Raw genomic sequence first — 14,860 nt, 5'->3', positions numbered from 1 at the left:
TGGCAAGTGTCAGCTTGTGACAAGGAGCGCGTCGTTGTGTGTCGCAGGTATAGATTAGTAAAGATTACTCACTCCTAACGAAATTGTCACGGACATCTATTTTCGTGTTTGAAAAATATTTAAAAAATGTAGTTTTTAGATAATTTACGAATGAAACGATATTTCTCCACACTTTTTCTTCGATTTCGTGTTTTTGTACCACTAAACTGCACAGTTCGGCATTGTTCCGCGTAAATTACACCATGATAGTCATTAAATGGCTGACAGAACTGTCAGCCGTTTAAACCATTTAATGTTCCACAAGGCGGTTAGATATCTATACATATGTATGGTCGCAGGCAAGAACTGCGAGGTGGACATCGACGAGTGCGAGAGCAAGCCGTGCAAGTACGAGGGCGTGTGCCTGGAGCGCAGCAACCGCAGCCTGTACCGCGCGGCCGAGCGCCCCGTGCAGGTGGGCCCGCAGCCGCACATGCTGCTCCCAGTCTCCTTCTACGATGAGTTCTCGCTGGAGAACGCCAGCGGGTGAGTGCCGAGTGTGCAGTGACACATGTGAACTTATTTTAGAACTGAAGTTTGATAAAATCAATTGTAAAGCAACATACTTCAATGTTATTAATGTGTGTTATTTTAACAAATAGGTATTAATGAAATGTTTTTTTTATACCAAATTATTGTGCTATGTATTTTTCTGAACTGTTTGAATTCAGAGAAATTCTTTTTGTATTCACTTAGAAGATTATTAGCTACAGTTGGATTTGGAAGCTGACGCCTTTGTCGAAGTCATATTTTTTTTTCGACTTATTTCAGTTTATTTTGTTTTAATTTTTTACCTAAAACAAGTAAAACGTTTAAGATAGTATGATGCATAGTGCACGATATTGTGTTACGTGTCAGGTACGAGTGCGTGTGCGTGGCGGGCACGACGGGCCCGCGCTGCGAGGTGAACGTGGACGAGTGCGCGTCGGCGCCGTGCGGCCACGGCGGCAAGTGTGTGGACGACGTGGGCGGCTTCCACTGCGACTGCGCGCCCGGATACGAGGGCGAGCGCTGCGAGACCGAGATCGACGAGTGCGCCTTGTTAGTACACGCACGTCCTGCTCTTTTATTTAATACTCATTTACTTATTTTAAATCTCCAAGTTCCCACGGGGAATATTAAACTATGACATAACTAAGCATAGCAATTTTTGTGTCCTAAGGGTCTTTTATAACGATTGGTGAAGATGAGAAGATACACATTCAAATTCAATGGAAGCAATCGTAACTTCAGCTCGATATGCTCCGCTTAACATGATCGGCTAGAATTAAGAAAAGTTAATTCCGTGTGTATCTTCGTGTATTCTTTGACGTAAAAAATACAGTCGAATTGAGAAGCTCCTCCTTTTTTGATGTCGGTTTTAAAAATGTGTAAATGTGTTTAGCTACAAGCCGTGCGCGCACGGGCGGTGCCAGGACCTGCGCGCGGCGTACTTCTGCCACTGCGACGCGGGCTGGGGCGGCCGCAACTGCTCCGTGGTGCTGGCCGGCTGCCGCGACCAGCCCTGCCGCAACAACGGCACGTGCCTGCCCTGGCTGCGCGACGAGACCGAGCACCGGTTCAACTGCTCCTGCGCGCCCGGACACTACGGCACCACCTGCGAGAAGGTCGCAACACACAACTTGCAATTTTTTTTTTTTATTTTTTTTTTTATTACAATAGGTCAATAACGATATATAATTTTATGGACATATCATGTGTGGTCTGAATTTAAAATATTATTATTATCATGCAGTCCAATTAAATGCGACCTTTACGGTTGTTACACGTGTCAAAATTTAGTTAAAATGTTACACATTGTTGTATGGCGCGAGGAGATCAAAACTCTTCAAGTGTTTTTTTGAAACGATTAATCTAATGAATTCCAATTTTTTTAAACATCCATATTTTTTGTCCACACGATACTAATTACGATACTCTACTTATTTGAGTACTGAAATATTCAATAATTAAGCAGTAATTAATGAATATTCCAAGAATTTATATTGAATGTATTGTGTGTTCAGATAACGACGATGTCGTTGGAGAAGAGCAGCTACGCGGAGGTGAACACGTCTCGCGAGGAGGGCTACGACATCTCGTTCCGCTTCAAGACGACGCTGGGCAGCGGGCTGCTGGCCATGGGCCGCGGCCTCACCTACTTCTTCCTCGAGCTGTCCAACGGCCGCCTCAACCTGCACTCCAGCCTGCTCAACAAGTGGGAGGGCGTGTTCATCGGCTCCAACCTCAACGACAGCAAGTGGCAAAAGGTGCGTGCGGCTCGTAATGATAAAAAAAAACATTTTTCAATAGGTACATTTCTGTATATGTTCAATTGAGACTATTAGAACTAGAGTGGCCTAACTGCATTTTAATGACTTTTGGCCTTGAGCTTGTAAATCAGGTTTTTTTTTAAATTAGGCTACGCTGATTCTAACAGCCTCAATTATTTTAATATGTAACGGGTACTTACAGTACGCCGTTTTAATTTCTATTTGTCTGCGAGTAGACTACTGAACTACCGAAATTTCGGTACCCATAAATGAGGACCCGTTACATATTAAGATGTCTCAATTCCATGATAATATTATTCTAAAATTATATATATCAAAATATATGTTAATTTGTTAGGTGTTCGTTACAATAAACTCGTCGCACCTGGTGCTGGCGGCGAACGAGGAGCAGACGATCTACCCAATCAACCAGAACGAGGCGAACAACTCGTCGGTGACGTCGTTCCCGTCCACACGGCTCGGCACCGCGGGCTCCTCCTACGCCACGCTCACGCACGGACCCAACTTCTTCGTGGGCTGCTTCCAGGACGTCGTTGTCAACGGACAGTGGGTACGTTCGTTTCAATCGTAGTCATTATGTATAAAATATTTAATTTTGTTTGGCTTTCGAATGAAAGGTAGGCGTGATTGATAGAGTTTTTATTTACGCGGAGACCAAAATTCGCGCAAAACAAAATATATCGGGGTACTGGCAAATTGATAACGCTAATACCGATATATTCCGTGTTTTAATGCTCGTTTCGATGTTATAGTAAATTAAATTAAATGATTTATTGTAATGGAAAATTTATAGCAGTCGTATGTGTAAAGGTGTTGCCGGAGGACTCGAACACTAGTCTCGCGGAGTCGACGACGGAGGCGGAGGCGCCGCCCACGTCGGAGGAGGGCGGCGAGGGCGAGGGCGGCGACGACAGCGAGGGCGGCGCGCGCGTGGAGCTGCGCGGCGTGCTCGCCTCCTGCCCGCGCACGCCGCAGTGCGAGCCCAACCCCTGCCGCTCGGGCGGCGCCTGCGAGGACGCCTGGACCTCCTTCGTGTGCACCTGCCCGCGCCCGCACCTCGGCGACACCTGCCAGTACAGTACGTAAACAACATCACGTGCCCACTTACATCGCACCGGTTGGCCCGATTTAACCCAAGTTGGTTGTGTGCGCAGACTACACGGCGGCCACGTTCGGACAGGAGTCCGCCAAGCCGCGCTCCATCGTGAAGGTGGAGGTGTCGCCGGCGGCGCGCTCGGCCGTGCTCGCCGCGCTCGACATCTCCATGTTCATCCGCACGCGCAAGCCCACCGGACACATCTTCTACCTGGGATCGCTGCCGAGGTAACCACCGGCACCACCACTAATCCGCTTCTACTACCCTTATGAACTACCAGTATTAAAGTAACATATTTTTACATTATTGTAGATACGGACAAACTGATGAAACCTCAGTCGGAGCGTCCTTGAAAGGAGGTGAACTTTTAGTTCATCTGCGGTTTAACCAGACTCCCGAAGATTATACAGTCGGTGGCACTCGTTTAGATAATGGACACTTGCATCTCATTGAGGTGACTTACTTTTTTTTAAGAATTGTAATATTTTATATTTACACCAAAATACAACAACATACAACTAATTCATTGTTTTTTTAGGTTGTAAGAAATTCAACATTAGTTCAAGTGAAGTTAAATGGCACGGAGTACTTCCGCAAATCGATATCAGCTGCGAAGCAACTCGACGCTGAGGTACGTTTAAAATGTAATTATACATGGCTGTTACATAAATATGCTGTCTTAAAAGAAATCCTAAATTACACGTATTAATGTTAAACATTATGCTGATTTGTATGCCCATAAGGGTTGAAGGTAGAGCACTTTGTTGTTATATTTATAAAACCTGTATACCTATATTCACAAATAAAGATATTATTATTTTTTTGGACGTTTGGTGCAGGTGCTGTACCTGGGCGGTCCGGCGCCGCGGCCCGCGCCCCCCGCGCCGCCCACACCCGCCGCGCCGCCCGCCGCCGCCGCGCTGCAGGGCGCGCCGCCCGCCGCGCCGCCCGCCCAGCCGCCCGCCGCGCCCGCCACGCCCGCGCCGCCGCTCGAACCCAGCGACGCCGACTACTTCAAGGGTGTCATCCAGGACGTGCAGGTTCTAGTCTATATCAATTAATCGCTAATTCAGTTTTTTTTTCAGTTATACGCGTCCGTGTCTTAACGTCACTAGAATGAGATGGGATTTTGAGAAATGATAGCCTAGTGGTTAAAACTCGTTCTCTCAATTGAGTGGTCAGATTTTTCAGTGTGTATTATAGATTAATTATGACTTGCTAAAGCGGTGTAGAAAAACGTCGCGAGGAAACCTACGTGCTCGAGACTTCTTGAAAAAAAATCTCAAAGGCGCGCGAAATATATGCACTCGGCTAGTGGGGTAGACTATAGCCCCCCCTTTTAGTCTCAGTCTCTTGGCCAACAGTGGAACGACTTGCGGATGTGGATGACTAATCTGAAGGTGGTTGGTTCTCGCAGGTGTCTAACGGCGTGAACGTGACGGTGGTGGAGTTCTTCCCGCTGCTGGTGGCGGGGCTGGCGCTGCCGCCGCCGTTCGGCGCGGTGTCGCTGGACGCGGCGGGCGTGCTGCGCGGCGTGGTCTCCGACGACGCGTGCGCCTCGCGCCCCTGCCAGCACAACGCCACCTGCACGCTCACATGGAACGACTACACGTAATAACACACTTTTAACGCTGTTTTTATTATTATCACGGTTGAATTTGCTACAGTATTAAGTTAGTATGTATAATCCGCGCCGAACTGCTAGTCCGCTCTGAAATTGTTGCGAGCAGGCGTAGTCATACAATAAGCTATTGCGACGCATTTCAATTCTATATTCAGAGCGGACTAGCAGTTTTACGCGGACTTTACGAGTGTGTCGAATATAGAATGCCCAAACGGAAACTTCTCAGTTGTGATTTTTATAAAATAAATTTATCTGTGACATTATATTTTTTACAAATAGTAATTTATTGTTAAACATTTATATATATTTTTTCACAAATCCATTAATCATTCATACATCATCATTCATCACATGAAATCTGTTATATAGAAACATTTAATACAATACCAGCACTTTTCCGACAGTGATACTATGAATGAGGATGTATATTTGTAAGTTTTCATAGCATTTTTTGTAGTATTGATATACATTTTGTATGATATTGTAAAGATATTTTTCTATTTCGTATAAGTAGGAATATATGAGCTCGGTAAGAATATTTTAAACGTAAAATTAAATAGTATAGGTTAAGATTAATATAGAGTGTTTAATATCCAGCTGCACGTGTCCTCGCGGCTACAAGGGCAAGCAGTGCGCGGAGGTGGAGTTCTGCCAGCTGCAGGACTGCCCGCTCAACTCGCACTGCCGGAACCTCGCTCGCGGGTAACATTTACATCATTGTTTATCAAATTTGTAATAGAGAGCAACGTAACTATTTTAAAATAATGGACATGATGTTAGTATTAAAGAAATATGTGATTTTATTGAAAAAGAAATATGTCGACAGGATTGTAAAAATATAATCAGTATTGTTTTCGTTCACTGTCACACTTACAAGCGTCTTTGCGCCTAATAATATTTTTGGAAACAGTAAACGTGTTCCTTTCAAAATCTGCCAACAATCATCTTGTGAGTTTTGTAGTGAATAAACAGGCTCTTTGGTATTGAGATGCGTGTTACTTTAGTGATGTCTTTATTGTTACTGCCTTTATTATAACTCTCCTAATACTAAGGTTAACCTAACTTATATAACTTCTTAGTTATATAAGTTAGGTTAACCTTACGCACACTACACCTCCGGGGGTTATTTTAAAATAAAATTTTATTCATAAATATTTTAATTGCGTGCGTTAGACTAAAGATATGCTGTGCGTGCAGGTACGAGTGCGTGTCGAACGCGACGTTCGACGGCGTGAGCACCGCGCTGCAGTACCGCCTGCGCGAGCCGCTCGCCGGCGAGCGCGCAGACCCGCCCGAACACCTCACCATCACCTACAGGTACATCCACTACTATCGATTCATAATTAGGTATTCAAAATGTAAACAGAGGTAACCCATGAAGAAAGTACGTTTGAAATGGTAGGTTCTTATTTTTGACGATATTAAAGTAATACAACGATAATAAAATAATAAAATAAATAATGTAAATTAATATTTTCCCATATTTATATTAACTCAATTTCGTTCCATACAGTAATAATAATAAAAGGCAAGGTTTATGGTAGAAAATTACAATGTGATAATGGTAACACAATCGGGGTCCATAGCATTTTTTGTGCCGGCATTTTTGAGTTCTATGTTATTCATTTTTGTGATCGTGGTCGAACTCTAATGTTTTTTCGTTTTCATAGCGTGTTTGTTAAATTTTGTATAGTTATAAAGTTTTTGTTTTTTGTTGAGTTTGTTAAAGTTTTTTGTTAATTTATTAAGGTTTACAATACATGCAATCCTAATTTGACAGTGACATTTCTTTGTTTACATTTTGGACACCTAATTCTGAATCAGACTATAGTTAGGAAGAATGGCATTTCTTGCGGAAACAAATGTCGAACATTACTTAACAGTCGAGTAATGTAACACAACGTGATCGGTGTACGTGCAGGAGCAAGTTGGGCGGCACGGTGTTCCTGGCGGTGTCGGCGGACGGCGGCGCGTGGTTCAGCGTGGGCGTGTTCCGCGGGCAGGTGGCGGTGCAGTGGCGGCTGGGCGGCGCGCTGCCCGCCGCCCGCCGCATGCGCGCGCGCCGCCCCGCGCCCGCCACGCACTGGGTCACGCTGCGCCTGCACATCGCCAACGGACACATGCGCGGTACGCACACACACACACACACACACACACACACGCCTGGACGCTGCTTACGATGCTCCCGTGAATAGGAAGCACGAAGTATAACTTTTTAAGCAGTATTAGTTTATTAAACACCAATTTAGTTGTCAGGGATGACAAATCATTTATGGTTCTTATCGACTCGGACAAGAGAACGTCACGTGGTGACAATCTGCTTCCCTCCTTCTGTATTTTAATGTAATTATAATCCCCTAATTGTAGTGTGGCCTTTTTTTAAAATATATAGGTAACCAAAATGTAGTCTTTCCGATGATAAGTATGACTTGAAACTTGTCTGGCTACTGACTTACTATTGCTATCGTATGAACATGTTGATGCTGTGCAGGTGTGATAACGGACGTGGACGGGCACGAGGAGGTGGGGCTGACGGAGGCGCTGGACACGGCGGCGTGGCAGCGGCTGATGGCCACGGGGCTGCTGACGCTGGGCGCGGCGCCCCGCCCGCCCTCCACCGCGCCGCCCGCCGCGTCCTCGCCCTCCGCCGCGTCCACCGGCGCCGCGGTAAGTCTCATCATCACATGTACTTGTTACATCATAGTGTATCATAAGTATTTATTATATCTGTCATTTTGTCTTAGAAATTTTAATTTTTTTAAGGAACCGTTTTTGTACATAATCAGGTAATGTAATATCAAATATTATTTACAATTATTGTAAAACATAAATAATTGTAATTCTTGTTTGCAGATGGAAAATTCCACAGATGCATCGATAATTGAATATACGGAAGGGGATGAATCCACCAGTGACAATGTTGTTGGAGAATATTTCAAGGTATTTAAGGACTATATTTCAAGGACTTATTTTAAAATAAATTATTATTGTCGTGTATCGATCTGTATGTACAAGGTAGAAGAGTTTGTATTTTTTTTTCGCAGAAAGTATTAATATTGCATAAAATTTCGGAACTTCGGACAATTACACTTTCTTAGCTCTTTCGGAAAATTAAATTACCATATGTGATGTCAGGGGTGCCTGGGCGCCGTGCACGTGGGCGGGTTGCTGCTGCCGTACTTCACGGAGGAGGAGCTGTTCGTGGGCGCCGCCGCCGCGCTGCTCGCCGCGCAGCCGCACTATGCATTGCTGTTAGTAATCATTTGCATAACTTTTACATTTTACAAGCTTATGTAAATTTGATGGTTACTTGTCCACCGGAGGGATTTGGGTTCTATTTTTCAGGCGGCATGTAAATATTGAATTTCAACTTTTGGCGTGAATGATTGTAAATTTTCATGAAGCTCACAATACAAGTAGTTTGAAAATATGAGTGTGTATCTTTAGTAGTTGATTTATTAACAAATTAGTAATTATTTTTGTGTGTTGCGATCAGTGCGGGTCGCGCGTGGGGCGCGGAGACGGGCGTGGGGTGCGCGCTGTGCCTGGAGCACGAGTGCCGGCGCGGCGCGCACTGCGCCGACCTGCGCAACTCCTACGCCTGCGCCTGCCCGCCCGGGTACGCCGGCGACTACTGCGAGGTCAGAACCAAACCCCCCCCCCCCCCCTCTTCCCATCCACACAACCACACATCACACATCACACACACAGTGCCGGCCGCGGGGATGCGCGCTGTGCTTGTGTGTGTGAACGCATGCACGCACAAGTCATCTTATAAAATTGTCCTAGTCCTATATATTAATAAATTCTTTTACGTATTCATAATAAATCGTGTTCTTTAATTACCTTATTATTTTATGTAGATTGACATCGATGAATGCGAAATGAACGAGTGTCAAAATGGTGCAACGTGTCAGGACGAGGTGGCCAAGTATACCTGCATCTGTCCCGTTGGCTTCGATGGAGAACTGTAAGATAAACAACTTTTCAATATTTCGATATTGACGCTTTTTTTACTCACTGTTTTTCTGATATTTAAGCATGCGAGTTTGATATTTTGTTATTAATTTGGAGTTCTCGTAATATAAATTATGATCATAACTTTTTAAGAGTGAATTTTATCTAGAGAACTAACATGTCACTCGAAAAACGGATCTCGTAATACATATATTAAAATTCGTCAAGCCGTTTATACTGCAGGGCACGCTTAAAAATGAGACGTACGTCCACGAAAATTTTACCCCTCCCCGATCTGGATATAGAAAATATATAATGATGGTGTGTCTAGATGCGAGCACGACATCGACGAGTGCCTGTCGGGCCCGTGCCTGCACGGCGGCGCGTGCGCGGACGAGGCGGGCGGCTTCCGCTGCGCGTGCGGCGCGGAGTGGGCCGGCGCGCGCTGCCAGCTGCCGCGCACGCGCTCCTGCGCGCATCGGCCCTGCGCGCCCGGCCGCGCGCGCTGCCTCGACAAACCCGGTACGCAACGACTATTTTAAACAACATTTTATAGTGTAAACTAGCTGACCCGGCAAACGTTTTGTTGCCATATAAATAAAAAAAAATGTTAAGGGTGAACAACCCTTATCACTGAAGGGTTTGAAAAACAGATAGAATATTTGAAACTGCGATGGTAGCGAAGTCTGTCGAATCCAATGTGAAACATTCCAAAATCAACAATTACTTACGAATTAATAATTTTCCCACGGACTAAATTGTGAATCTAAACCATTCTCAAGTCCCCTTGAACACACACAACAAATTTCATCAAAATCAGTCCAGTCGTTTAGGAGGAGTTCAGTGAAATACACACGCACATCAGAAATATGTATATATATAAAGATGGGCACTATGATGGGCAGTGGCGGACTGAGGTCGTCGGAGGCCCGGGGCGGAAGTATAAAACGAGGCCCCCAATCTAAACAGTTACTTTGATTTTACAAAATTACAAATGTGTAGAAAGGATTCATTCGCAACAAAACCCAATATATATTTCAGTAATGGTTTCACTCCGGCGACCTTTTTTTTTTCGCCGACGACCTATAGGCCAGGACCAGACCAGGACCAGACCCGGGGCGGACCGCCCCTACCGCGAGAGATAATGGGTATTGGGGATAAATAACTTTAACGAAAAAATACGATGAAATGATTCTTAAACTTACCAATTTCTAATGTAAACTTTAAAGTTCCCTGCAAAAAAGCACCTGCCACATTGGGAAGCGAATGACGTCAAGCCTTATATCGACGTGACGACCTGATCTGGGAGCGTTACCGCTGTAAATTAAAAATGGATATAAAAAAATACTTGCATTAAAATTAATTTAATACCGAAATAATATTCTTCGAAACAATAATGTGTGATTTTGAAATCTGTCGTCAGGTACTTTATATTAATATATCATTCAAACTCGTTTACACGAGCATCGAGACGTTCAACGATCAAAGAGAGCATTAAATTTTGCTAAGTTGCATATTATCAAAGAAAAAATATTTTATCTTTTTATATTATTTTCAATACTACTAAAGTATTAATATGTTGTTAATATACTCAAAGTGCGTTTATGATATTAATGTTGTTGATGTAATAGATCCCGTGAACGGCAACAACTACACGTGCGAGTGCTTCGAGGGCTACGAGGGCGTGCACTGCGAGCTGGCCTTCTGCGAGGTCACGCCCTGCGTGCACGGCGTCTGCGACACTAACTCTACGGTCAGTTGACATTTGCATAATTTTCAAAATGTTACAATTTTTGAATTGTATTATTTAAATTGCGTTACTTGATTAATTAAAGTAAAATAGTGGAGTATTAGATGTTTTTGGACATTAAGATATTTAGCTTAATTTATATAAAAGCCTATATATTAATATTAAGCCCAAAATGTAATAAAATCATTTCAAGTAATAATTTGTAGATTAATTAATAATTTGTGATAAAGTTTTTATGAATTCTACGTTTTATATTTATAGTTAGCGCCAAACTGCTAGTCCGCTCTGAAGTCGATGCGAGTATTTGTAGTCATACAATTTACTATGGCGATGCGATTCAGAGCAGACTAGCAGGTTTACGCGGCCTGTACTTTGATATGTACGATTAATATTTCAATAAATAAGTGCAGTTGATAGATGTTCGTACGTTGTATGTAACGTGTGTGCGTGTCCGCAGCCGCCGGTGTGCGCGTGCGCGGCGGGCTGGGGCGGGCGGCGCTGCGCGGCGGAGCGCGAGGCGTGCGGCCGCTGCGCGCACGCCGGGCGCTGCCGCGTGGCGCCGCTCGCGCCCGACGGCTTCCTCTGCGACTGCCCGCCCGGTACGCCCCGCACTCGTTGCTTTCTTATTTATACATGCTTTATTCATTGTATATAAAAATTATGGCATTAAAAAAAATAGAATAATTATTATTAAAAAAAAAGACAAACCCACTGAGTTTCTTACCGGATCTTCTCAGCGGAGGTCGCGTTCCGATCCGGTAGTAGTTTAAGAAAATATTGTAACCGACATTTTGTAAGTGCCGCCGTTGGCCTATACAATAAAATAAATATATTTCATATTTCATTTCTCATACACATCATCAACTAACTAGATATGTCCTATGCTTCTACGGATTGTTCCTTAGTAGCACAGGACATGTTTTGCTATGTTCATCCTGCGACGAGATAAAATAAAATAATACAATGCAATAAACCTAACGGTAGACGGCTTAAGTCGTCCATGGACATCCGTAATCGACCCCAAGTAAGATTTATAAAATGAAATGAAAGTAGTTTATTTTCTTAAGATAAGGTGCATGGTCACAATCATAACAGTAAAGAATCTTGAACCTCACGTAGTAATAGAAACAAAAAGATTTGGTCCTACCAAAACAACGGTTGTTACTCGGTCGTCAGTCGTTAGTCGGTACTGTGGTTAGACAGATATAAGCCACATAACTATGAGTCTCCTGTACACCATACACACTCTTTTCAAAATTCCGTCGTATTTACCTGCCATTTTGTAATGCCCTAGTATTTCATATCATAAATTCTTAAAGAACTGTTTTTTATTTATACACCGTAGCATTATTTACTATACTATTTTTAAAATACATAAAACGTAATTCAATGTAACATAATAATTATGATGAAAATTCTGTAAACTATCGAAGGTTGAATTGAATTAATTTCAAATTCAAATTCAAATCTCATTTATTCAAAATTGATTCATATAGAATACTTTTTGAAAGTCAACAAACTACCACCGCTTCGGAAGGTATATAATTTCATTTCATGGTAGAACGAACAAGCTAAATACCTTAGTTTTTTTTCTCTTACAAGGTTTTATTCACACTACAAACAAAACACAGATCATCATCTCTGTAATAATTCATTGTCAAAAATTGACTCATATTTTTTAAGCATAGATTCGCAATCGAATACATTACAATAAAGTATACGTATCGTTACGTACGTAATTTATTAAATACATACATGTTTGAAAGAGTAAGGTAAAAAGTTTGGATACAAATGCAAGCAAAAGATACCATGAATACGTCATTCGGCGTTTTCTATTTATGAGAACAACGCACAGTTATGTTATGAAACATCTGTACAAGTCGAGAAACGATAGCTCTACAAACATAGTAGACAGATAAATTGGAGTAGTTTTGCAAGAGAAGGTGGAAATCGAAGCGATAGATAATCGCTCGTGACGCAAGCACCGGCGGCCTTATCGCGGCCGGCGCTCCGACAACCATCTACCTCGCAGATAACCGCCGATAACGGAGGCAGCGATACCCAAACTGTAGCTTATCGTGTGGCATAAATGTTAGATGTTAAGATGTCCATAATCGTTAAGAAAATTAAAAATTGCATATTAATTTTAGCCAAAATTATCTGAAATATAAACAGAGGACTACATTTTCTCAGTTACTTTGAAATATATATAATGAATACTTGAGAATTGCATGCAAATAATATTCAAATAAGCAACAAGTAGGTTTTAATTGAACACCTTTACTAACAATAATAGGTTTAGTCATCGCGTCATTGAGCGTAACAGGAAGCTATTGATTCAATTGAACTCATCTTGACGTCGGCCGCGGCCGTGTCACGGCATTGATAAGAAAATGGTTGCGTTGAGGAAATTCGGCCGCCGCTCCCACACACTTTGCGAGCCGCTGGCCGCGCGCCGCGGACACTCGCGGCCCGATATTACTACAAAGATATTTAATTTTTAACAATACAATTGTTAATCAAATATATTAGTCAATGATTAAAGTGATCCAAGAGTGAGATATGTGCAGTGATAAGTGTGTGTCGGTGTCAGTGAGGATATTACGAGTGAAATAGCGAATATGAGGCGAGGTCGGAGCTTCAATCTGCTGCTACTGCTCGCCCTGCTGGGTACGGCTAAGCATTAGTCACGCTAGTCATCATCGCTTTACTCAACATACCTAAACTGCGATTTGTATCAATTGAAAGTGATATTTTCAATTTCAGTATATATATAAACAGGCTATACTTTAAGCGATATATTAGGTATACATATATGTTATGTTTTGCAACAATGCCAAAAATGAATATTGCATCACCTCTTGACTTTTTTCAAAGAAATATATGTTGTATCTGCACAGAACTTTTTTACCTCTGCTCTTAAAACACTATGCTGTGTGTTCGATTGCAATGATGCATTTTGTCCAAAGATTTATGTTAATTATACTCTTAATAGGAATAGTAAAAAAAAAGGTTCAAATAGAAACTTCGTCTGCGTATACCCTCTGATAATTTTAGTGTTTTATACCTTTATATTTATTGGTAAAACGAGTATAATACTCCACCACGCCCTGAAACGCCAACAAAATAGACTGAGTCATTTCTGGACCAATTGGGACACCAAAAACACGTATATTATATACATTTGAAAGGGAAGTTTGAGTTTTATTATTGTCCAAATAAGCATAATTGTTATTATGGGTTTGAGAGAAGGAATTTACATTGAAATACAGGTGAATAATGTACGTGCATTCTGTGTATAAATATATAAAATTAGTGAGGCTGTATTTTTGCAGAAATTATTGACAAATGTATAACTATGTATATTTTCTATGTAATAGTCTATTGTATACTACAATTCTACTGCGAAACAAACAGGTACAAAAAGTGAAGGAATTTGCTACTTTTTTGTTGAATAGTACTGACAAAAGGTGTCATGATCATTCTGAAATGTTAAATGCTACCAGATAATATCGGTTAATTGGTAGATTATTTATTTTTAAATACATAATTTTATGGCCGATTGCTAATAGATCGCCCCCGCACGACCTTGAGGGAATGATTTTCACCTTGACCATCGGCGCAGGACAATCGTCATCAGTATCAGAGACACGTAGTCCCTGGGCGGCTCCTTATATAGTAGTAAACATTATTAGTCATACAACTGTTTTATAGCAATGTATGTGGTAATATAAAGCTGTTATAATTATGTTGACACACTATAGGAATTTTCTGTGATAAACAATCTAAATGTTTTCCAATATGTAATTTTAAGTTATATATTACGGTGGTTCTTTAAACAATTTCACATAATTGTCTAAACTTAAATGTTGTATAAGTTAGTGTGACCGTGTTGTTGTTGTGCGGGCAGGCTGGACGGGCGCCCGCTGCGAGACCGACGTGGACGAGTGCGCCAGCGGCCTCGTGAGCTGCGGGCCCGGCCGCTGCCAGAACACCGAGGGCGGGTACATGTTAGTATCATTTAAATTTATTGCTAAAAATAACATTTTGTCGATAGCGACTCAATAAATTTGTAAACTGTCAAAAGTGTATATTTGGTTAATGTACTTATAATAATTTAA

The 14,860-nt window shown here is 42.2% G+C and overlaps 1 protein-coding gene across 2 annotated transcripts in view; it reads left to right on the top strand.

Moving 5' to 3' along the window:
* crb (cell polarity complex component crumbs) overlaps window positions 1–14,860 on the top strand; it is a 57,193-nt gene that overhangs the window by 39,041 nt on the left and 3,292 nt on the right. The window contains exons 20-43 of one of the 2 annotated variants that reach the window (XM_073079295.1): window positions 339–525; window positions 898–1,080; window positions 1,424–1,646; window positions 2,046–2,288; window positions 2,650–2,862; window positions 3,123–3,390; window positions 3,467–3,635; window positions 3,721–3,862; window positions 3,947–4,039; window positions 4,248–4,448; window positions 4,826–5,019; window positions 5,437–5,463; window positions 5,630–5,734; window positions 6,230–6,349; window positions 6,954–7,159; window positions 7,524–7,699; window positions 7,886–7,972; window positions 8,168–8,283; window positions 8,529–8,673; window positions 8,896–9,002; window positions 9,321–9,511; window positions 10,621–10,742; window positions 11,197–11,338; window positions 14,650–14,749. In XM_073079295.1, coding sequence (XP_072935396.1) covers window positions 339–525; window positions 898–1,080; window positions 1,424–1,646; window positions 2,046–2,288; window positions 2,650–2,862; window positions 3,123–3,390; window positions 3,467–3,635; window positions 3,721–3,862; window positions 3,947–4,039; window positions 4,248–4,448; window positions 4,826–5,019; window positions 5,437–5,463; window positions 5,630–5,734; window positions 6,230–6,349; window positions 6,954–7,159; window positions 7,524–7,699; window positions 7,886–7,972; window positions 8,168–8,283; window positions 8,529–8,673; window positions 8,896–9,002; window positions 9,321–9,511; window positions 10,621–10,742; window positions 11,197–11,338; window positions 14,650–14,749 — 3,760 coding nt within the window. The remainder of the gene's footprint in view (window positions 1–338; window positions 526–897; window positions 1,081–1,423; window positions 1,647–2,045; window positions 2,289–2,649; window positions 2,863–3,122; window positions 3,391–3,466; window positions 3,636–3,720; window positions 3,863–3,946; window positions 4,040–4,247; window positions 4,449–4,825; window positions 5,020–5,436; window positions 5,464–5,629; window positions 5,735–6,229; window positions 6,350–6,953; window positions 7,160–7,523; window positions 7,700–7,885; window positions 7,973–8,167; window positions 8,284–8,528; window positions 8,674–8,895; window positions 9,003–9,320; window positions 9,512–10,620; window positions 10,743–11,196; window positions 11,339–14,649; window positions 14,750–14,860) is intronic. The other variant, XM_073079296.1, reaches the window with a different exon arrangement.

The sequence above is a fragment of the Epargyreus clarus genome, unplaced genomic scaffold (assembly GCF_041222505.1).
Source record: "Epargyreus clarus isolate Ecla_fem2 unplaced genomic scaffold, WU_Ecla_fem_2.2 ptg000014l, whole genome shotgun sequence".
NCBI lineage: Eukaryota > Metazoa > Arthropoda > Insecta > Lepidoptera > Hesperiidae > Epargyreus > Epargyreus clarus.
The sequence above is the reverse complement of the archived record's forward strand: the minus strand, read 5'-3'. Positions and strand labels throughout refer to the sequence as shown.